At 42.1% G+C, this 23,453-nt stretch overlaps 2 protein-coding genes across 13 annotated transcripts in view; one reads left to right on the top strand and one right to left on the bottom strand.

The window, feature by feature from the left end:
• The window catches only part of adgrl3.1 (adhesion G protein-coupled receptor L3.1), a 172,371-nt gene extending 158,694 nt beyond the window's left edge, over positions 1 to 13,677 (bottom strand). For 8 of the 11 annotated variants that reach the window (XM_072707684.1, XM_072707683.1, XM_072707687.1 and 5 more), the window contains exon 1: positions 13,126 to 13,676. The gene's annotated coding sequence lies outside the window, so the exon portion shown is untranslated. Of the gene's footprint in view, positions 1 to 8,817; positions 9,074 to 9,904; positions 10,010 to 13,125 lie in introns of those variants that run through there. The other 3 variants (XM_072707693.1, XM_072707685.1, XM_072707686.1) reach the window with 3 other exon arrangements.
• Positions 13,678 to 19,959: 6,282 nt separating this feature from the next.
• LOC111853118 (multiple PDZ domain protein-like) overlaps positions 19,960 to 23,453 on the top strand; it is a 41,318-nt gene continuing 37,824 nt past the window's right edge. For both annotated transcript variants that reach the window (XM_023829717.2, XM_023829716.2), the window contains exons 1-2: positions 19,960 to 20,689; positions 22,253 to 22,322. In XM_023829717.2, coding sequence (XP_023685485.2) covers positions 22,307 to 22,322 — 16 coding nt within the window. In that variant the 5' untranslated portion in view covers positions 19,960 to 20,689; positions 22,253 to 22,306. The remainder of the gene's footprint in view (positions 20,690 to 22,252; positions 22,323 to 23,453) is intronic.

Genomic DNA, 23,453 nt, shown 5'->3' with positions numbered 1-23,453 from the left:
CCCCGAGCTGCACACGGCCTACCCCACAGACCTCTCTGGGCCGGCTCTTTATCAGCTGGTTATTATTTGGCTGAACGAGTTGAAGCAGAGCTCCCTGGGCAAGCTCTGACATAATGACTGATTGCGCGGCAGACCTGGGAGGGAGAACAATGGGCAGCGTTTTAACAGCGGACCTGGGGAGTACTGACAGGAGACGGAACCCCCCCCTCGCACCATGATTGCGGGCAAGAAGGAAAAAAAAAAGGAGGGGAAGGAGTTTCAAAATTCCACAGATAAGTGGGACTCAAAACAGCATGTTTGCACTGCATGCGTATAATGTGCTGCAGGGGTGGCTTTTGTTGCGTATCGCAAGATTTCAGGTAGCCGAACATGTAAAAGCAACTGGGACTTGGGTTCCTCAAAGCAGTGAACAAATAAATAGTCTTTAGAATAACAAAGCCCTAAGTAAACTTGTGACTAATTTTCAGATCATATAAAAGAAGTCAGGGGAGACAGCAAAGAATCACAGTTGTTTTGCTGTGTTACACATTTTCCTCTGGCCCAACCATCCCTTTTCATTTGCAGTGAGCCTGTCCATCAAAGCACACCCTGCATGGGATACCAGTCCATCAAAGCACACCCTGCATGGGATACCAGTCCATCAAAGCACACCCTGCATGGGATACCAGTCCATCAAAGCACACCCTGCATGGGATACCAGTCCATCAAAGCACACCCTGCATGGGATACCAGTCCATCAAAGCACACCCTGCATGGGATACCAGTCCATCAAAGCACACCCTGGATGGGACACCAGTCCATCAAAGTACACCCTGCATGGAATACCAGTCCATCAAAGCACACCCTGCATGGGATACCAGTCCATCAAAGCACACCCTGCATGGGATACCAGTCCATCAAAGCACACTCTGGATGGGACACCAGTCCATCAAAGTACACCCTGCATGGAATACCAGTCCATCAAAGCACACCCTGCATGGGATACCAGTCCATCAAAGCACACCCTGCATGGGATACCAGTTCATCAAAGCACACCCTGCATGGGATACCAGTCCATCATATCACACACACATACACATTCTCACACAGAATTACACAATGGGTTCGGATTAGAGTCACCAACTGACCCGATGCTATGTTTTCGGACTGCTGGCAAAAATATAGGAAGAATGTGCAAAACGCACATGCACATAGATGGCGAGATTCAACCCCCCAGTCCAAAACGAGCAAAGCAATAGTCTTACCCCCTGAGCCACAAGCAACATAGAGGCAGGACGTCTGACTGGCAATATCTAGCTAGAGAACTTCTTTTTTTTTAAAACGACAAGGGTGGGCTTGACAAACATTTGCACTGCACTGGATAAACATGACACACTGTATATCATCCAGAAGAGAGACGCGTTTTCACACAGCCTTGTCAGCACTAAGCACTCAGTCTCTCAAAGGTGGTCCGTCTACCTCAAGGTGAGACAACCCCACCCGACCCACTCCAATGATGGTGAGACATGTGTGAAAAGTCATATCCCAAGTGTCATCCTTTTTTTTATATATATCAGACCGATTGTGATACATATTGCCCGTCTTGCTCTATACTAAACAAAGAACCATACTGTTTTCAGACATATTTTAGTAAATCATCAGCACTGCTAGCTACAGAGAACCTACAAGCACACAGAATCCCTCCCTGTTGGCTCCTATGCTACGGTATTGATTAGAGGAATCAATTCAGCCTGACGCAAGGGCACGCAAAAAATATGCTGAAGTCTATCAGCGACGGTCCGAACCAGCTGAGGGAAAGGTTCCGTTAGAAGGGGATGGAAATAAATCACATTCATCCCGAGTTTGGCTTAATCGAGTCACGGGAGAAAAAGGAACTCAGCGTTTGCGAGGAATTCTGGCATCCCATAACGTGCCGAGCATGCAGAGCAGCACAAGTGAGGCGAGACTACAATAAACATACAAGGAAATAGGACTTCATTCCCCATCAAGTCACGGATTTCCACAACTAAAACTACTGTTTGCCTTTTAAGATAAAAGTGCCAATCTATCTATATGCAAAATAACCCACTCAGCCACTGAATGAATGTCTGTGCATGCGTGAATCCGTTCCTCAAAAGCAGCAGTTAAAAATATTTACCGGGTATTTACAACCTTTGCCATTGTGACATTTTGGCCAGAAAACGCATGACATAAGCAAAACCAAAACAATGCATATGGAATATATTGCAATCAAAGCAGAAGGAGGACAGAAGAGATTTACAGTCAAATGAATTTGTCTTTGAAGGCATCCCAGTAAGGAGGTACCCAGCTGTGTAACTCTTATAGAATCCACATTGTGTCACAGCTGTTCAGAAGATACTAGGGCCTTTTCACTCGTATTTTTGTATGCATCACATAAATACATATATAAAACACATTTCCCACATGCCTGTTTTTAACCGGAATAACAATTAATTACAGTGTTTCTAATTTCCAATGATTGGGAAATCAGCTGACACTTAACATGGAACAGAAAACGAATAACGGCTACAAGATGTTTATAAGAATAGACGGACGGAAAAAATTAATGTTCTCACAGAATACTGATCACGTGTTGTCGACCGTGTTAAAATTAAGAACTGGAGAGAAGATTCCGGAGAAAAAGGGGACTGAAGAGGCAAGAGGGTGATGTAGGAGTGAAGGAGCAGAGGGATAAATCTGACATGAAAGAGCAGAGCCCTTGGAAAAAGGCAAACACACTGTCTCTTGGCAGCTGAACACCATGGCCGCATATGAGAGGAGTCCTTTGGAATGGGAAACTCGGGAAATGTCATACAGAGTGAAGCTGAACCTAAAGGGCGAAACAGCAACATCCTTTGGGGACAGGTCAATGCCTACTATGCATATACTGCAGCCAAGAGAACGTAACGGAAATACTCATAAGCACGAACGCGCATTTACGCATCAACGCGCCATCGATATGCCGATGCAAAAGCGACAGCTCGATCGCATCGACCCGGAGAGGCCCGTCGATATGCGATGCCAGTAATTGCAAGGGGGGAAAAAATGCAACCTGCACTCGGCAAGCGGGGGCCGAGTCCGACGGGAGGCCCGGGTGACCGTCTAGTCGTGTGCAATTCAAAAAACACAACGCTAGCAATTCACATCGCTCTAATATCCACCCTGTCCATTCACTTTAGCAAGGAATTGAACTTTCTTTGCTAACTGCATATTCATTCGTTTCGCAGATAAGAACCAACTCTTTTCTATGAGGCACAGATGTGTTTCAGTGACTCTTCATTATAAATAGTATAATAATAATAGTAATAATAATAATTTCCATCTTGCTTAAGCACGTCTCCTTTAAATGGTTGCCTAGATGCAATAATTGCAACAATAATTTGGATGTAGGATGAGTATATGATACTCAAAGATGATACTCAGCTAAGTAATGATGCAGCTTTCAGATAGCACAGATTTTGAACATACAAAAGGCAACAGCAAAATACAACAGAAACAGCTCTTATTTCAAAGAAAACTGGAGAAAATGGAAATTGGAAAACGCACGCTATTTCTCTAACGCCGTCACTTAAGAATTTGAAATAGATTGCAAATATTGCCAAATATTTGCCGGTTAGGAGACTATGTCTGTGATCGGGAGATGGCGGGTTCAAATCCCGTGTTAATGTAATACTGCTCCTACATGTTTCTATAATGCTGTGTATGTAGCAAAAATAGAGAACCACAGTACTGCTAAAGTAACAGATAGCAAGGACTCACTGATTATTTTATATCTCACCATGAGTGCACTATATCATACTCTTAAATGGCATCATTTATTATAATAATAATAATTTCAAAATAACTATTGAGTGGTTAAACACTCACTTCTTCACCTGGGGTATGTTTGTTATTCATGTAATTAGGCCTACCAATTAACTCTGCTCTTGATTTTATCAGTTCAATTACAATTCTTTGAATTAATGTCTGAAAACTCCTATCAGTAACACAGTAGAGAGTATTTCAGAGTAATTGTTAGCTCTGCCCGGCAGCCCACTGCTGATGTGGTGTTCAAACGTCCTCTCAGAAATTACTTATTGACTTACCCATCCTGTGTATACCTTGTTTTGTTTATCACTCCTCGTCATGTGCACGTTGGTTTTCCAGCGCATTGAATTTGTAAGTTGTTGTCCATTCCAAGCAAATAAACGAATGAATGACCAATAAATAAATAAAAATCGCCTAATCAGACACCCATAAAAGTGTCTCCCTCGAGACATTTCCAAAAAGTCCCGCGTGCCTGTTTTTGCATTTATTTTTCATTGGCAGGTTGGCCAAAAGCCGGAAAACGTGAAAATGAAGTGGCACGATCCCCCCCCCCCCCATACGCCTGACTCCTCTGCATCCTATCTTCCGGACTGTACGCATTTCTGTATTTGTGAAGTTAATTATTTCTCATCCCATGCGATTCCCGTTCTGGGCGTCAGAATGAAAGGTGATCGCAGTGTGAAGGACGCCTCTGTCACACATGGGAGAAAGCAGCTTTAGCTACATATTCCCTCAAATTACCCGATATAACAAACAAAAAAAACGAAAGCAACCACAACAAAAAAACTTCCATATCGGACAATTGTTGATTTCAACTGACAGTGTATAATTACTTAGAAAAACAACATTTGCTAACAACAAACTGCTTCCTCTTATTATAGTTAGAATATTTATCCTTATAATTTTATGTGTGTGCAATAACAAATTTCCTTCCTTCCATCCATCCATCCACTTACCCAGCACAGGATTGTCAGGGACGGGGGCCTGGAGGCCTGTCCCAGCATGCGGGGAGCACAAGGCCGTCGACTGGGACCCAGCCCGCATTGTACGAAAGGGAGCACAAGGCTGCAGTACAATCTGAATCTGATATCAATCCTGAGTTTTAATTCCGTTCATGTTATTTTTCCCTCAAAAAAAAAAAACACACACACACACACAATCACAATTGTTCTGACTTCCTGTTACACTCCAATACATAATTCACTTCAGTTATGTATAAAAAAATCATAATGACCTCATCCTCCATAATGCTACAGTTCATCTCTATGCTTCCTCTGGTGAATTGTATATTAATCTTTTAATGAACAATGAATGAGTTGTTTGTGAGTCAAAGAAAAGGTATAGCTGTTTCCTGAAGACAGAAATGAACCAATTCAGACAATACTGAGAGAAAAACAGACTGTCAACCGTTTCCTACCAAGATCTTAATAGCGGAGATCCTTTTGGTGAATTGTATATATAATCAGAATGGTCAAATAATTTCTATTCATTTCTAAAATAGCATTAGGCTATTATATCACTAAACGCATATCCGAATCTAGGCAGCTTCCTTGAAACTGCCCTTAACCACACGCTAGGCTAGATGTGTAGACGGCAATTACTGCTGTTTCTCCGCAGACGCACACATCAGACCTCCCTAAAAGCCTATATCTCTGCCTTTTCACACGATTTCTTTCCTTGTTCTATCAGTGTTTCCTCCTACTAGTACTCCAAGTGTCCGCACACATTTATGTGAATGTCTGTACCATTTGTGTTGGGCTAGCCTGCTCTGCGGGGTCTGCCACACCTTATGTACGACCACCGAATGTGGCAATGGATGTATCCCAGAGCGGTTTGGGCTAATTACCTCACTCACAGGCCACTCACAGTGGGGCTCAATCTGGCATTTGAACCAATGAGCTCGTGGTATTACGCCTGAATCCTTAACAGTCATCTGGCATGCAGGCCATAAAGAGAAGAGACTCAAGTTATGAGGTACCATGAGGTCGCTGAACAGGGTGAAGACTAAATAAAATGAGCAGAACAGTTACTAAAGTGCATATACACATAACACAGTGTACTACTCATTTAACAATAGCGTGCATGAATATCGCACAAGGCACCAACCCAGCGAATAAACACCAAAAGTTAGCCGTCACACAAGTATACCAGCGTCACTGCTTAAGTCTCTATTTCTTTTCAATGGGGCACTTATTTTGCAGACACTTTTATTCAAAAAAGTGACATGCAGTTAAGAAAGCAAGGTCAGACAACCCACGGAGTAATTGGGATTTGAACCAGCAACCTTCTGATCACAACCACAGCCTGCTAACCCACTTAACTCTACACGCAAAGTCACTAACTAAGTCCTTTAATCAGACGTGTATCACATGACACAGAAAACTGAAAGGGGAAGCCTCGGCCATCTCCAGATGCCTCTCACTCAATCACGACGCATAAACAACAATAAAACTTGGCCCAGCGTAGCTGTATCTCATTACAATGCGGTGAGAGCGACCGTTATGACAGTCCGCAGTTCAGGGGGATAGCTGTGACGATGACTAATGCGCAAGTGGTTTTCCCTCGTCGGCTTGAGTTTAAAGCTCTTCACCGTCACGGAGAAGCGTGCGCAGGGCAGGTGACTAAAGTGGCCGCTGTTACCGTGACCCAGAAACATAACAACGCCAGCGGACAGACGAGTGCTTCAAGTCAGCGGTAATGATCAGAGGACGATTCGGCAGCCAGGATGGAAAATCCCGGAACGTGGCCATACTGCTGGGGGTCAGCCAGACTACTCTTTTACCGAAGTGCTACACTTGCGAAGAATTTTTAGAAAAGTGTATCATGTATAACATGTATATGGTAGCAAGACATGAAAAATACCCAATGATAACCCACCACTGGCATTAAGAAAACGACTAATCAAACAAAAACCAAACTTAGCCCTGGTTAACCATGATCTAACCAGACAATGCAATACCTTACTGAGCCACTATAAACATGGTCCTGTGTAAAAATCTTTGGCAGTCAAAAACTGTTAAATATATCTATCTGGATAACAAGTGTACATTTGCACAGGGGAAAAAAATATAAATTAATCTTATGCAAATTAATTGTAACAATAAAAACTAACAAGAATTTCTTGCCTTCTCCAAAAAGTCACTGATATCTTTTTTGGTGGCTAGGTGAATAGATGAACACCGCTTCAGTTCCCAAACCTCCCCTCAGGGGCACCTCAGCCCCTCCATGTTCACGTTTTGATTAATTAAATTAGTTTTAAAAAGTCAATGATTGGTCATACGAAGTGTGTTAGCGGCTGAGTCAAAAAACAACATTGGTGTTTTGCCTGGTCGCTGCAGATGTAGATACTGGGCTGATTTTAGGAGGGTTGTTGACATCGCTAACCTGATTGCCGAAGACTTTTACACAGAACTATAACCACATGACATAACTAGCATGCAGCCTTAACCAGTAAATAGTCACTAAACCTGTTTTGAATTGTTTGAATGATATTGGCTCCCATATTGTATGCCCTTGATTAAATTCTTGGCTGCAGGTTAAATCGCAGATTTGCACTAGAAACGACCGGCACTGTATACTTCGGTTTGCCCGCCAGCGGAATGGTGAAACAGGGCACTGCCAGCAGCCAGTACATGGGCACGACACCTTGCCCGGGGCTAAGGGCACCACTGTGTGGTCGAGGCGCCGCCGCTCCTTTAAGGCCTGCGAGTGATCAACACTCAGCCGGCATCACAACAGAGCGAAGCGCTCCCGCTGTCCGGGAACATCAGTGTCACGGCCAGCCGTCAGCACAGATGGAGCCACGGGGGCCGCAGCTGGGCCCCCGTTTAAGAAGCGCCACCCTCGGATCAAAAGGCTGCCGGTCCAAATCTCGGGGCTGCTTTTGAACTCTTTAGCACGTTTAACCTTGACGTAATTACCATCTGCACAAACGCTGCACACATTCCCAACCGTAATCTACGCAAGATGCTTGCAATAAAAGCGTCGACTGATGAAACGGCCGATAGAAGCTACATAGCAGCAGCATTCTGGCGCATGTCTGCGGGACGGGCGCAGCGTCAGCCGGGCTTGGAAGGGGCCACTCTTCTCTCCCAAAAGGCTGCAGCCCCCCACCGTTTCACAACCATTATATGCTAAGCCTGTAGCAGAGAAATACAGTAGAAACAGTCATGTGATGTTCAAACGTCCTCTCCGGTTTTGTAGCCTCAAGTCAACCCAGAATCCTCAGCGGCATGATGTATACCCTTTCGTTACGGTCTCTCCCAATCGCATCACTCTCGATATGAAGGGCAGGAGCCCTAATCCACAGCCACGGCAGGCCTTCAACTAGCAGGTGTAGGACAGGTTTGAGGGGGGGGTCGTTTATGTGATAGCTAGGTGTGATACTGTCACTGATCCTCGCAATCTCTCCATGGACCAGCACCAATGATATTCCTTTGCTGTGGATCTGCCAATCATTATCAAACTAATACTGAATCGCATCATAGGAAAAACAACAGACTGTTCAGAAGCACCTGCATACCAATAACTGAATTACTTTACATAGTCTATTTGCTAAATATATTTATTAATCTAGATTCCCATAATGTTAACATGCCGCAAATTTATAAGCATCGCAAAAGCAGAAATTTCACACACCTAGAATCGCAGGAGCGATGCGGTGATTATGTGCATATTTTACATGCACTTTAGGGAGGCTTCTGTCAAAATGTAATTAATGAAATCATAAAATGAATACTGGTCATGTTGTTTATGGCTGTACGCTCCTGTCAGCTAGGCTCACCCATGCAAAATTCTAAAAAGACAGAAACAGATGCAACAGGGAATTATTACTGAAGTATTTCCTTAAATATTAAAAGACAATGAATGAGGACTAAATTCTCCAAACTATTGAGGAAAGGCTATAAATTCCTGTATACTTACTTACAGCAAGGAGAAATGATGCATTACATAGGGTACTCAACAAGGTAATGAACCTTAAGAGATATATTTATTTATAAGGATACTTACATTCAGGAAAGCACATTTTAGTGAGTCATCAACGCAGACCAATCCAATTATTTTCCACAACAAAAACATCACAAATACGTATTATAAACTCTTCACATATATCAAACGGGGCCCAAAAAGGCTCCCTTTCCGAAGCGCTCTGCCGTCCGCTGCCTCTCAGATGGGGCCACTTCCTGTCAGACAGACACGAAGCTACAGAGCGGGGGCCCTGCATTTCACAGCTCGCGGCAGTGTCAGAGCCCCCCCGCCCCGCTACAGCCTTGTCACGCGCGAATCCCCCCCGGCAACTACGCCTCACCCGGAACAACGTCACCGCTCGGCCTAGCCGCCTCGCCCCGGAGGTTCGGGCTTTGCTGCGGCCGTGTTAGATGAGGCACAGCCATGGGGACGCCGTCGACTGGGACCCAGCCCACATTGTACGAAAGGGGGCAGCGGCCACACGGCGGAAAAGCAGTCCGCCGACTGCTTTAAACCCAAACACGTATCCCCATGCTAATTTAACATTTAATCAATTATTCATTCCCAGGGCCTAATGTATTGTAAACAAAGCATTTTCATTTCTTTTTTATGTGCTTCGTGTTATTCCTTTTAATAGTTTCTGAGCTACAGCAAACTACATCCCTCTCAGGATAGAAAAGGGCATGCATGCTATGTTTTACATACACGTTACCAAACATTCATGTAACCTACATTATTATTATAGTGGCCAAAATTGTGGAAACACCTAGCATTTTTGGTATTACGCTTTAAAAAAAAAAACAATGCACGAATATTGGCGGTAATATTTATAAACAAATAATGTTACAAATATAATACATTGGACGATTAAATAAGTAATCGGAGCAACAGTTGAATAAAGTTCTGCAATCCCTAAAAATTGTTTTTCCTCAATGTTGGCCACTACTGTACTCATTTATTGAAGGCAGATTTGTTTTTATAGGCAGGTGAAGAAGTTTAACATAAAAAAAATCGGCCGTGCAATGTAGCTTGATATATTCCTTTGGCACCAAGGTCTTCACACATTAAGTTCCAGATGGTTTCACTCACTGAAAATATGTTTAAGGCTGAAGATGCAATCAGGCATTACCGAAAGCGGATTCGGGAAAGATTTAGGGAAGTTCGCTGGGGAATGAAACGGCGGCCCTCAGATCACAGGGTTGCCGCTCGCACCGCGGCTCCGGTGCTGGAGGCTGCGCGCATGCGCCAGGGAGCCGCCTAGAGGGCAGGGGGCATTGAGCGGCGCGGGCCGCTGGCGCGCGCGAGGGAAACAGAAGCGCACACCGGCGTCAACGGAAAGCTTCTCTGTCTGCAAACAGCCCCTCCATGGCGGGGACATTGTTCTGCAGGGGTGATGCCGTCCAGAGGACCTTTAATCCCCCCACATGTTAATGGATTAATACACAGCGAAACATCTTGACGAGCGATCCCAGGCGAGGTATCTCACTACAGGTCGCGCTGGAGGTCAAACGTTGCCTGATTAAGATGAGTCGAGCTAATCAGACCTCTGCTCGCAGCAGTACAATCAATGACAATTACTTTAAACCTGGAGCGTAACCCGCCTCGCAGGATATTCCTAATTGTTGAGTCGCCAACCGGTTCAACTTCACCACGACACATTAACAGATACGGCGTTTTAAGGGACGTCTTGCGCGTGCACATGCTATTTATTATCTGAATTGAGTTTCCGAAATGCGGGATTTATGTAGGAGAAACTTGAAAGAAATTCATATAATTAATGTTAAATATTAAATTACAAAGTATAAAATTATGAATCAAGTTTGGTAATCAACATTTTAATACATTTGAATTCCAATTCGGCTGCTTTACCCTAGACATGGAATGCCAGCAGCTGCATTTTGGCTGCATTTTTCAAAGTATAAGGGAAAAAATAAAGTAAAATAAATAAATGAGCTTTGAGCTGGGATTTTTTATTACAGTGCTTCTTATATATAAACTCATTCCCACTACATCTTTGTTTATCAGCTTTAGTGTTCACAATACCAGCAGAACAATCTTCTCAAGCCTACCCAAACGAATTTCTAAATTTGACAGATTTCAGCAATAGAGTTGCACGGGTAGCCTATTTCAAAGAAAAGTTGTGGGTAAACATGTTAGTCTCGCAATGTAACAGTGCAAAAATCTATTTGTCGAGTACAGCCAAAAGATATTGGAAAACGGATGAGAGTATAGCTACTCTATATAGCGTATTTATATATCTGTATTTTTTCTCTATTTATCATTTATGCATATAAAACAGTCTATGTTCTTGGCCTGTTGCAAACTGGAGTACTGCTGAACGACATTTCGCTGCTCCGTGTTTAGTGATAATAAATATCTATTTTATGAACGTTACCCTAAAAGTGGAACAGGGTGTGTTTAAAATGCATGATGTGCATAATATGTGAATTGCACTCAAATTATAATAAAAATTGTCAGTATATATTGACTGCTTCTAATAAACGCTAAAACATTGCGATTGACTAGCATATTAAACACTGCTAGTTATAGCACGGATCAGTTGATACAGTTATAAGAATCAGCCTGACGCTATCCTTTTATTTTACCGACACGGTTCAGTGCCACCTTGCATGCTTTGTATTCAAGACGCAGACTCACTCTAGGTAATTTTAAATAGGGTTGTAAAAGCAAGAGAGAGAAAATAATGCCCCACTCTGAGCAGCAAACGACACGTTGCGGGGTGAGGGTGCCCTCGGAGCGGCGGTGCAATCAGCAGCGGCCTGGAAGTGAAGTCTAAGTGTACTTTGAGGTGAAGCCTCGCTAAGAATAGCGGATGAGTTATTGGCAGCCGAGAAGTGCCCGCATATCACCTTTAAGGGCAAAATGCGCGTTACTACTGCAGGTGCAATAACTGATAAAAGGGGACAATTGTTCGGAGCATCGCGGGCATCTGTGGTCAGTTGCTAAGCAAAGTTAAAGCATTATTATTACAATTGTAATCAATTTTTTTTTTTTTTTTTTTACAAAATAACGATGTCAAAGCTATTTTTACAAAACTTAAATGTAAATGGGTAAATGAAATTGTATTCTTGTGTGAAAGTTAAATGGGGGAAAAAAACGCCATAACATTCAAAACCAAAAGGAATGAGATGCTAAGAAATGATCGCATGCATCGCATGGAGATGTCTGAACCGAGAAGGCGATTTATGCCGGGAGTCTTTCGGCGACTGCGTCAGTCGGCGTATGGGAAGGTACCTGGAGGCTGCAAAACCGGGTGTATCACCGCAAGTTCATTCATCTCCATCATGAACTTCCACATCCATGGCGCAGCAGTCGCCAGAATCTTACCGAAATTACAAAGGCATATAAATACACATTCATAAATGTGTACGGTTGTCTGCAAATGCATGGAAACCGTACCTCACGCTGAATATATTTAGCGCACAGTAATTGTGTCACACGTAATTCTGCTCTATAATTAGACGTAATTCGCAATACAAGTTCACCACAGCACTTTTAATGAATGATGGTATAAGAGGACAGGCGAAATGACCGGAATGCTGTGGTTCATATTTTCGTACTAGCTAAAGAATATCCCCAAAAAAACATATAACTACGGTCAACCTACTACGAACGGTGCGTTAGACTAATAATAATACTAATTATAATGATGATTCTGTTATTGTTATTTATTGTTGTAGTCATTTTCCTCATTATAAGAATGAAACAGATATAAAGATAGACAGAGATACGATTCAAGGTCATTTTGACAATTCTTTTAAGTGTGTACCGATACTATCTCAAGCGCTATTTTATTCCACCAATTGGCCGTACATTTAGCTGTCATTAGGCTACAGTGAGTCTCGCCGCAATTAGACTTAAATGGGTTGAGCGTTAACATTCGGGCATCCGCTATTTTTAAAAGCCAGTACAGTATGAAATAAAAACTGCAGCTCAAGTATCTCGAAATCAACGAGCCTGTACAAAGGCGCGTCTGGGCGTCTTTTAAACCGGCGACAATGCGAATGTCACCGTTTAGTCAAGTGTTTCTCGCGTAAATCGTCATTCCGACAGAAAAAAAGCCCAACATTGTAATCCTTATATCTTTCTAAACGACGCACATCGATCGCAGGTACCTACAACAGACAGCATCGGTAAATCCGAATCATTACACGAACATTGCACGACTTAACCTGCTGTGCAGTTTGATTTCTTGAACACAATAACACGGCTGGCACACAGCGACCGGCTTGAATTTAAGATCCTCGTTTTCTCATGGTATGCAGGTACAGGGCTGGGAAATACGCATAAACGGACCCCTGATGCAACAAATTTAGAAAGCATCCTTACCACATGTCCAGCTTTTGACGAGTTTGCGGCAGCGATCCGCTTCAGATCTTTCCATTGAAAACATAAAATATGCTATTGGTCACAGAACTGTCTTTTCCTAACAAGAAAAAATATATATTGTGTCCTTGGGTTACTAAACACTCTACATGCAGATACTCTTGCAAGGAAATATTGACTTTGATTCCATGTAATTGCTGGGATCACAGCTACTTGTATTCTCCATAAAGATGCTCAGATAAAGAGAGTCTAATATCCGCTCATTTGAGAGAAAATATCGGGGAAAAGAAGCTCCTTATTTTGTATCCAGATCACTCTCCACCCTTAAAAGCAATCGCGTCTTCTCTCCACTATATTGCCCGTGTTTGAGGAGAGGAATGGAAACAAACGATGCACCCAGATAAATATCCAGACCCCTTCTCCTCGTTGAAAAGTCCCGCAGTAAAGGACTCCAGATACGGCTTGCTTACTGAACAGAGCCCTGAAGGAAAATGACAAACTAATTTCGAGATGCAGACTGGAGATGGGAACGGCAGAGAATGGCGAGAGGAAAATTTCCGAGCAGGATCCCATGTCACCAGGCGGACTCGGGCTCCATCTAGCCGCAATCGGAGGATAAATTGACTCGCGCCGCACAATAAATACTTTTTCCTCTACATTATATTAACTAAATACTTTTTATATGTGGCTTGTTGCCAAAAAAGCAATTCAGCCATCAAGCAAACGAAATGTCGGCCAAATTATAGTGTATACATAATTAAACTATTACATACCATTAACATAACACACGAAATGTTAGAATCAGTTTGTGGAAAATGGTTTCATCTGCAGCCCAGCCACGTTAATAAATGCTAAGGACATCTACAAGTGGCAGAATTTTATCTCAAATTTAATATAAGCAACGTATCCTATAAGTTTACATATATAATACCGTATAATTCACACATTAATATAGTACAGGCCTATATTTTTCTCTCCTGTACGACACAGACTTCAAAAAGCTTACAACAAATTTCATGTTTAATTACATATTTCGGACGCGAAATTTCGGATTTTAAATTCAATTAATCGCAAAAACGATAGCGATTTAAATAAGACCTGAAAGTTTTATAGGGGAAAGGGAAACACATTAGCAAGGAGGAAAAACCATATATACAGCTCAAAGAGCATAAAGAGCCAAACTTGAATATTTAGTTGAGTGACTGTCTTTAAATGCACATAAGTCTCACTCTCTTGGTTTCAGGGGGGAAATAAATAGATACATTCTGTCCCAGGCTTTTGCTGAAATCCACTGACTAGACGCGAATATTATTGTTTACTGTCACCAAGTCTGTGAGGGCCACAAAACAAAAAAGGAGCCCATTATCATGAATAAATAAAAGCTGAGCTGCGGACCTATATTTGGCAGCCTGCGATCTGCCCGAGTCTTCACATAGGATTTCTGAGTTCATGTCCGTTTTGATGCGATTCGAAGACCGGGATTTAAACCTATAAGCTTCACTGACACAATTCACAAATCAACTTTTTTTACAGACAAACGCTCAAAATCATTTGCCACGCGTCACGAATTACACGTCGCTAATGAAGGCGGCGGATCATCACGAGGTGCCCTACTTTTCCGAAATGATTGTAAATTGTAATGATCCCTGTCATCGCTGAGTTTGGCAGCGCTCCTTTAACTTGGATCTCACACCAAGACTACTAACAATACATTTCCAAATATTTAGATTCCCTTTGGTGTCATCAAGAAGGCTGCAGCAACATATTTATTTCAGCCCCTGGCACTTGTGCAACTGAAAACAACTGTTAAAACAGACGGTAAGTCTGCAGCCACTGTCCACCCTAAATGGGCTCCCCGTCCCCTTGGCTACGCGGTAATGCACTCAGTTGCATTGGGAGCGATCGGCTGTCAGGCATTGCGATGTTTTTAAAGCGATGCATCGCTTTTTAAGTGATATCCAGAGTCTCACAGGCTTTCAGGCCTGTAAAATTCATAAATTCCTAAGCCTCGGAAATGTGTCGGAATCATTTTGCCAGGTATAACTACATCCCCTCTCGTTCAGCCTTATTCTGAACACATGTCGCATCAACACCCATTGTGACGGATTCTCTTTGTAGGTGACTGGGGCTCAAAGTTACATGTCCTTAGTTGTTGAAAGGTTGATTAAATTAGAGCTACAATTTGCAATAAAGTTGTACAATAAAAAAATTACAAGAATGCGATGAAATATGTCGGCAATTGCCTCTATTTAAAGTCAAACAAAGATAATTGATAACATCTTTTAAGGTAAAAACTGACCGTTTGTTGCCTTATGTAGTTTCTACAGTTTTGTGTCATACGCCTGCTTATACTGACAGAATTTTTGTGCGAGTTTTTACAATATTGTCTTCCCTGCTTATTTTCTCCCATCCTCTTAGGAGCAGTCGGAGCCCCGTGAGAAGACATTCACCCAATTATACCATCCGCTCTTGGGAGCGCTGTTGTGTGTGTGTGCCCGTGGTTTCGGTCCCATTCCGGTGGACATGGGTCTATTTATTTATTTAGCTATTTGGACGCTCAACCCACATCTTGAAACAACTGGGAAAGCAGTTCAGAAAGAAAAACATAGGCCTAAATCAGAGTACTTAGGGTAAATATAGGGAATTCTTGGAGCAGAGAGACAATGCCCATAAATGATAGGCTGCATTTTGCATAGCTGATTGGGGTAGCTTTTTTGACATAGTTTTTAATGTTTCTCCATTGTGAAACGTTGGTTGTGCGACATTGTTAAGCATGCGAACAGGTACGCGCATAGCTGGTGCGCAAATACGCATTCGCCGTCTATAATGCGATGCGCGCGGTAATTTCTTGTGGTTACAGCGCAGATGCGTACTCATTTTAATAAATTTGCGCTGTTATGGCAAGACATTACCATGCATTTTAACCTTTTATACGACTAATGCGTACTTCTTTGGCGGTATAAGGGTTAAAATACACTGTAATTTCTTTCATAACAGAACAAATGCATGTAAAATAAGGACGACAAGAAATTGCCGCGCATATCACGGCCATTCCGTACTTGCGCGCCGTTCACGTGCATCCCCACGTAAGAACCAGCAGCCTCTTGCATGCTGAGCAACGGGTAACTATTTAAACGTAAACATGTAAGTATGTGAACGTTGTGGACTGACTCACATCTTGGCATCCCTACAGCCCCCTCTTCCTTGACCATATTGTCTCTATTTTACGACGCCGGCTGTTGACTGAGCTGGAACGAGCAAACCACCCAAACCGTCAGATGTTTCCACCGGCATTCCAGTGACACCGGCGCCCGGCGTCAAGCTCACAGTCGCGGGCTCTCCATCTTCCGCTCAAGTTTCCGTCTTCAAGAGAAGCCCACCCACCCCTGACGCTTATTGCTGTTCCCACGCATCCTCCGATCCAAAATATACCAAATAGCAAATCTGCCCCTATGAGGCCAGAGCAGATAACCCAGCCACAAGAGTTACAGCGTACTTAGTTGTGTTCAGACGGATTTCATGCTGGAGTTACACCGAGTCTTAGGAAGCTACTGACGCAAATGCACAGACATACACACATGGAACCTGTTTATATTGAGTTATAAAGGCAGTGCAGCCTTAAATGTCAAACTTGTTTTATGTAGATCAAACCTTTCTGTAGCTTGTTGGTGAGATCATAATGTAGTGTATATGCACCATAGTAAGAACTACAGTAACAATGCAATAAGACCTCTGCGATCTTTTCAGACATTTGTAACTTGTTCTTCAGCAATGGACAAAATTTCTATCAGAACACATAAAGAGCTTGTAAATCAGAAAACACCACAATGCCTTTTAATTGGTGAAAACTATTGCTTAACCTCTGGACTAGCTGAGGTCACAGTAAAGTGAGTGTAGTGCATTCTGCAAGATAACTGTTTGGAAGAATAAAAATAATGGTGATGAACATTGTTTCAGTATGCGGAAATGTCCAGTGACTTTCTACAGCACTTTGAACAGGAGTGTGAAGTGCTGTTTTGGAAAGGGGGTGAAGTTCCTTTCAGATGCTAGGAGGACACGTCGTCATATTAGCGTACATTTTTGTGGCTATTTTGAAGGACCTACTTAGAGTTCTCCGAACAGGAGGCCGCAGATGATTTTTTTTCCTGGTATAAAAAAAGAGGCACAGAGTTACTCTGTAGCTGTTTCCATGACTCTCGGTTGCATTTCTTCCAAAGATTTATGAACCGGCCATTCTTACAGTCCTTTCCCATTTCCCTTCCGTTACACTTACAGAAAGATGCTTTTTCTTATTGTATTATTTCAGGACTGTGCACCATCTGCCCGTGTTGTTGAGGAGTGTAACTTTGTCTGCCACTGTTTTTGAGTAAAATGACTGTTATAGCCTCCTAAAAGTTCCCGGTGTGAGGGTCTCGTGAAACCATGACGACGAAACAAAGCTAAACGTTACCCCCCCAAAGCCCATTTTGCTCTAGATAATTGTAGCCAACACTACAGTGAGTCTTAACCATTTTAAAAAACTGCATTGTATCTTTAATATTCTTCTTTTTTGTGGAATATCGCATCAGCTGTCATCAGTGCGTTTTTCACTATGTTTACTTATTGCCAGCTTCGTATTGTTCTTATTTTCTAACGTTGAATAGCTTCTGCCGTCTTCATAAATCAGCCTCCGGCGCAGGTCACATGATGCGGTGATGCTGGTCGCGTACCAGCACTGTGCCACACGTCCCAGAGCTTATTTGTTAAGATTCCCCTCTCGGCTAAACTGATATCGTCCTAATGGATGGCTTTTTTGTGTGTTTGTGCGTGAGCGTGAGGGTGTTTCCCCACAAAAGCCATTTGCGCCATATGGGTAAATGGATTCTAGCGTGATAAACGCTTCCAGAAGAATATAGCATGAAACAGCTGCGTAATCACTGGCTGTGTGCAGTGCATTGTCAGGCAACACGCCACACCGATGTTTCTGCTATTTAGCCATTTATTTTCAGCCCTAATCTGTCAGCACATTCATATCTAGAAACAATTGGAACACAGGCCATTATTCTGCACAGCCAAAAACGCTCTATTGAGGTTACAGTATCTTTTACAGGAAACTTAAGGGTTTGTTGACTATACAGACAGAATGTATAATAGAAATTCTAACCAGCCAGCAATGGATGTATTAAAACCAGGATTTTGCTGTCTGTGGCCCATTTTAAATTTTATTATCATGATTATTATTATCTGGAAGACAGATAATAATAATTATTTTATTTTTTTTGTTCTTGTTTAATCGGCGAGTTCGTACTGAAACATGATCATACATGCTGGTTGTATAATAAAAAGGCATATAAAACAATGAAATGCTCCATCCCAAAAGCTGTGCTAAGATTTCAGTTATAAAAAGGCATATAAAACAATGAAATGCTCCATCCCAAAAGCTGTGCTAAGATTTCAGTTATAAAAAGGCATATAAAACAATGAAATGCTCCATCCCAAAAGCTGTGCTAAGATTTCAGTTATAAAAAGGCATATAAAACAATGAAATGCTCCATCCCAAAAGCTGTGCTAAGATTTCAGTTATAAGAGCAAAAATCGCTCTTCTGACTGTAGAAACTACATAAGGCCTTCCAGTCTCATCCAGCTGATAGCAAACACCCCCATATGCTTCAGTGCAAGGCACCAGGCCACCCATGGAAGCTCAGGTTGGGAATTTTAGCCTGAGATACTGCCTTCATCAGAGGCAATTCTAGAGTCTGACACGTGGTTAAATCTTCTGAGAGGAGGGGGGTCCCCCACAACAAAGTTTGCCAAGCGACGGGTATGAAATGTACGGGAAAGTCCAGGACAGTAGGACAGATCACTAAATGGTTTTAGAAATACTATTTTTTCAGGGGGGTTGGGGGGGCAAGACAAAAAATAGGGGTTCTAGAACCATCTATGGTCTTAATGTGCTCATTGCCTCACAATCTCTGTTCCCCAGGTACAAAGCTTCCCACCCATGAGAGCTGCACCAAATAGGGTAATTAGCCAATCAGGGTGGAGATGCCGCCCTTCACTTAGATGGCCCTCCTAGTCGTCTTGGTTTTCCCACAAATTTCACTCCTGCACCCTTCCTTCCGTGGCGCAAAATGCAGCTCCTCTTGATTCCCAAGAACCCCACGACGCCTCTACAGGAAGGCCGCAGACAAAGGGACAATGGGCTTGTCTGTGTTTTTGTTACCTGCATCTCATCTTCTGCTCACAAAGAGAAGAAACGTTTCTCCGCCTTTTTCTGTTTCGCTAAGAAAAATAAAGGAACGCCAGTACTTGTGTCACTAGACCTGCGATAGTTACACACATCTTAAGCCATCCAATACAACAGAAGCTAGCAAGGTTTTCACCATAAGTGCCTCCTACCTCCACTTGCCCAGGTTACCATCATCCAGGTATGCTTTCAAGTTTACCCACAGTCCCTATTCACTGCACTTCAATTAATTTGTCTTCCTATGGTAGCTTCAAGCTTGTGGGAGCTTCACTTATGCAAAAATGTTATGAGGGCAGAAGGAAAAAAGATTGGTTCAGAGAGATGACCAATCAGATTGTAGAGAAGGTGGGTCCAAGCATCTAGAGGAGGCAGGGATAAGAAATCTAATTGGTTGGTCCCGCCTCCTATAATTGCTTGGACCCACCTCCTCTACAATCTGATTGGTTATCTTTCTGAACCAATCTTTTTTTGTCTTCTGCCCTCAGAATATTTTTGTGTAAGTAAAACTCCCATGACCTATATTCAAAGCATACATTCGTAGTTGCTCCCTGTTTTAATAAATGCTTTTAACAAATGATTTTGTACTACAAGTTCTCCGCTCAATCAAAACGAGGAAGAAATAGGAGATCGATAAAAATTATTCCCGTAAAGGGCCTCCGCCTGAGGTTTCTTCTTCCCATTAAATGCCTTTATTTCCCCTTCATGCCAAAAGGGTTTTTATGGTCAGGCTGCCACGATGCCATCAAGTGGAGAAAAGAAGAACTGGCGTCTGAGGGCAAATGGAACCAATTATAAAATAACAAAAATGCCAGCTTGCGTTTCTGAGTCGCTCAATCAATTTCCATGCTCATACAGAGCATGCATGCTATTTATTAATGCGGAGAAAAAGATAATCTGCAATATATTTCTTCATTAAATGACATTCCTGGCATGTTATTGGAACTCAGGCACAAAATCAAATCAGTTTTCTTATTAAAGCAATTAGGGTAAAACGGTGGCCTCAATTATTAATTATAATAAGCCCTATATTATTAAACGATATTGGTGGCAGGTAAATTGTAACGCTCATGTTCTCTGGAAACACGCGTGTTGTTAATTTGAAGCGCAAAAATGAATATTCCGTAAACAGAAGACGCATCGGCCATAGCCTGCGGGCGAAATGCCCCAGTTGTCGCAGCGGCCACCGAGCGGCGCTTGACACCTTCTGCGGCCCCGCGGTGACCGGCGCTCCGGCCGCGACGCGACTGCTGCCGAGCCGCTGCTGCGCTCCCGAGACCGTGCTTCGGGCCCCGATAGCCGCGGGAAACCCGGGAGATCCCAGGCGGAGCTGCTCGTGTACAGGTAAGTCCCCCTTTAGAATTAGCTGCTTTTACTTTTACTTTAAATAAGCTGGATACTTTGTGAAAACAGTTCAAGTGAAATAGACTAGTTAAGTTAATTCGTGACGGCGTTATGGACGGTACTCATGCTTTAGGCTGCGTTATTTCTCTTAATTTATTTTAAGTTTGCGTATTGCTGCATTGTCTCCAAGTTTTACAATGAATGCTGAAGTTTGAGTCTGACAGCCTGTGGATCCGATTGCATTGGGACGGGCGCAGCTCCCCACTGTCCCCAGTTCCAAAGGCATCTCCCCCTTACTCCTTTAAAAGACGATCAGCGGCATTTTAATACGTCCTTTTATTTCAAAATAACATCTTTAAATGATGAGCGTAACTTTATTGGGTTGCCATTTTCTAAATGTACCTGTATAGTCGCCTTGCAGCCCTTCGATATAAATCTGCTTATTTCATATTAAAGTAATACGTGCGTATAAAAGGAGATGTGTCGGTATTAAATCCTCTTCATCTCCCAGAAAAAGGATGCAAATCCAAGAACAATGAATAAAATGCCGACATTCTGTTTACAGGGGGACAAATACTATACAAGGTGCAATATATTTCGTATACAACTGTATCCTAGACTATAAAACAGGCATCAGCATGAATTATTAATGGAGAATTTATGTTTTGGCGTAAGGTTACTTTCAATTGTATGCATTGAAGCGCCATAAATATATCACAAACAGACGACTTTAATAAAGAAGTGCTTTTCTCCTGTTTTATTAAAAACTAGATTAGATAAATCAACAAAAAGCCCGAACAAATGTTATTACAGAATACAGTCTGGGAGAGACGAGAACCGAACGGATGAAGCCTTCTGCCAAAGTCAATTAATGTAACTGTGGGTTATAGGGCAATCTGCAGATGTTAATCCTTGTTAAGAGCATTAGATGACAATCAAGGCCTGTATAGGCAGACTCTGGTGTGTAGACCGTACCTGCGTGTAATACTGCCTCAACGTTGTATACCGTATTTAGATTACAAACTGTCAAATGTAAAGGTAAGAGGTATTTCTCAGTCATAGTTCAGTAAGTCTTGTTGAAGTGTACCGACATAACCAACTCTAAATAGACTTAGATAAATGATCAGCACCACTTGCTAGTAATTAATTAATCAGTGTCTGCAATAAATCAAATCAAATATGATTTGTTGTATATCTGAAGACTTGCAGGTCAGTGGGTAACAGAATTCTTTTCTAAGATCTTGACTTAATAGGAATTTGCAGGCATTTCTGCGTGTTATGGAAATATTACACCAAAACACACCAGTCAGCTATAGATAAGTCCTTCCCGATATAGAATGAATCGGCCAATTTCTGGTTAGGCTTGTAAACTTCACAAATATTAGGCATTTCTTTTCCCCCTCACACTTAGCCAGAGTGAGTGGCAGTCGATGCTGCATTCACCTTAAATAAAATAATATACATTTTCATATGTTTGCATTTGTTTTCGTTGAAGGTGCCTTTGGTTCACTGCTCATTCACGGATCGCGTGTTCGCGTCTCCCACCATCTGCTCTCTTTGCAGGTTTTGATGAAAAACCGCCGTTATTCTGACTAGCTCTGGTAACGCTCAGATAGAATGACTGAAGCAATTGGTGAGTCTTCCTTAAAGCTCCTTCTTTTATTTAATTTTTTTTTTCTGAACGCCAGATGCCAGCTATCAGCATCATGCTGAAAAGAAAAATGTCAATGACGTTACCCCGATCTCCCAATTTTTCATATTATAATTATAAGCCTCCTCTTCTTTTATAAAGTAAAATAATTGAAATGTTTATGTAAATTGAAAATATTAACTTATCAGATAATTAAATAACTTCATGGCCGAAATAAAATGCATACTGAAAAGGAAGTTTCTGTAAGATGAGGCATCTTGCTTTATCTAATCAGTTTCAGGTACGCTAGTCATACGGCTTATTCTTTAGTACAGCAACATAGCAGCTGTACGTGTTTAGCCCAGGCATTCTTCAGAGGGCAAGACACTAAACGGCGAAGGTTAAATGGGGTTGTGTTTGCAAATTGTGGAATATCTCGCCCCAATGTCTCTGCGGAACAAAAGTAACCAAACCTCTGGGAGTGAAAGAATGGAATTTTCCGGAGAGGAGAACAGAGCGACATTATTGTGATGTTCTGCCCTCTGCTGAGATTTGGCCACCCCACCGATCTCTCTGTGCTCAGCTTGTGTTGCACTCTTGTAATTTATATGCTGTGGTAAACATTCACAATTGTGTTTTGTGTTCATTTCCCAGTTTTCCAGTCGTGTCAGAATGCAAATGCATTAGTCCAGAATTCACTTTAATGTTAGCACAATATTTTTAGGGTTATAAATAATTTCAAACAGCATACTGAAAGTCAGGAAGTAAAATCCTTTTTTTTAAATTGTACTGTTGAAAGGAGAGTTTTTTTATTTATTTTTTGATTTCTCAAATTAATATAATCACATGTCATTATCAATTGCTTCCAAAAAAGGTTTCTGCTGGAATGATAGTAGCTTTTTAAGAAAAAAAAATCCTCATAATTTACGTCTAGTTTGCGTGCAGATTAGTGATTTAATACTCCCATGATGAAATTCAGGGGACATAATAATGGTCACCAGATGAGGAAAACCTGTCAGTCTACATACCCATAGTCCTCTGCCATTTGGTGGTCTATCCACAATATTAGCCAACTGTAGCTAAATACATGGTTATGTTCATGCTGTTATGACGCTTGTGAAATAGCTTATGAGA

This window comes from Paramormyrops kingsleyae, chromosome 25 (assembly GCF_048594095.1).
Source record: "Paramormyrops kingsleyae isolate MSU_618 chromosome 25, PKINGS_0.4, whole genome shotgun sequence".
NCBI lineage: Eukaryota > Metazoa > Chordata > Actinopteri > Osteoglossiformes > Mormyridae > Paramormyrops > Paramormyrops kingsleyae.
Note: the sequence above shows the minus strand (reverse complement) of the source record. Positions and strands in the feature narration are given on the sequence as shown.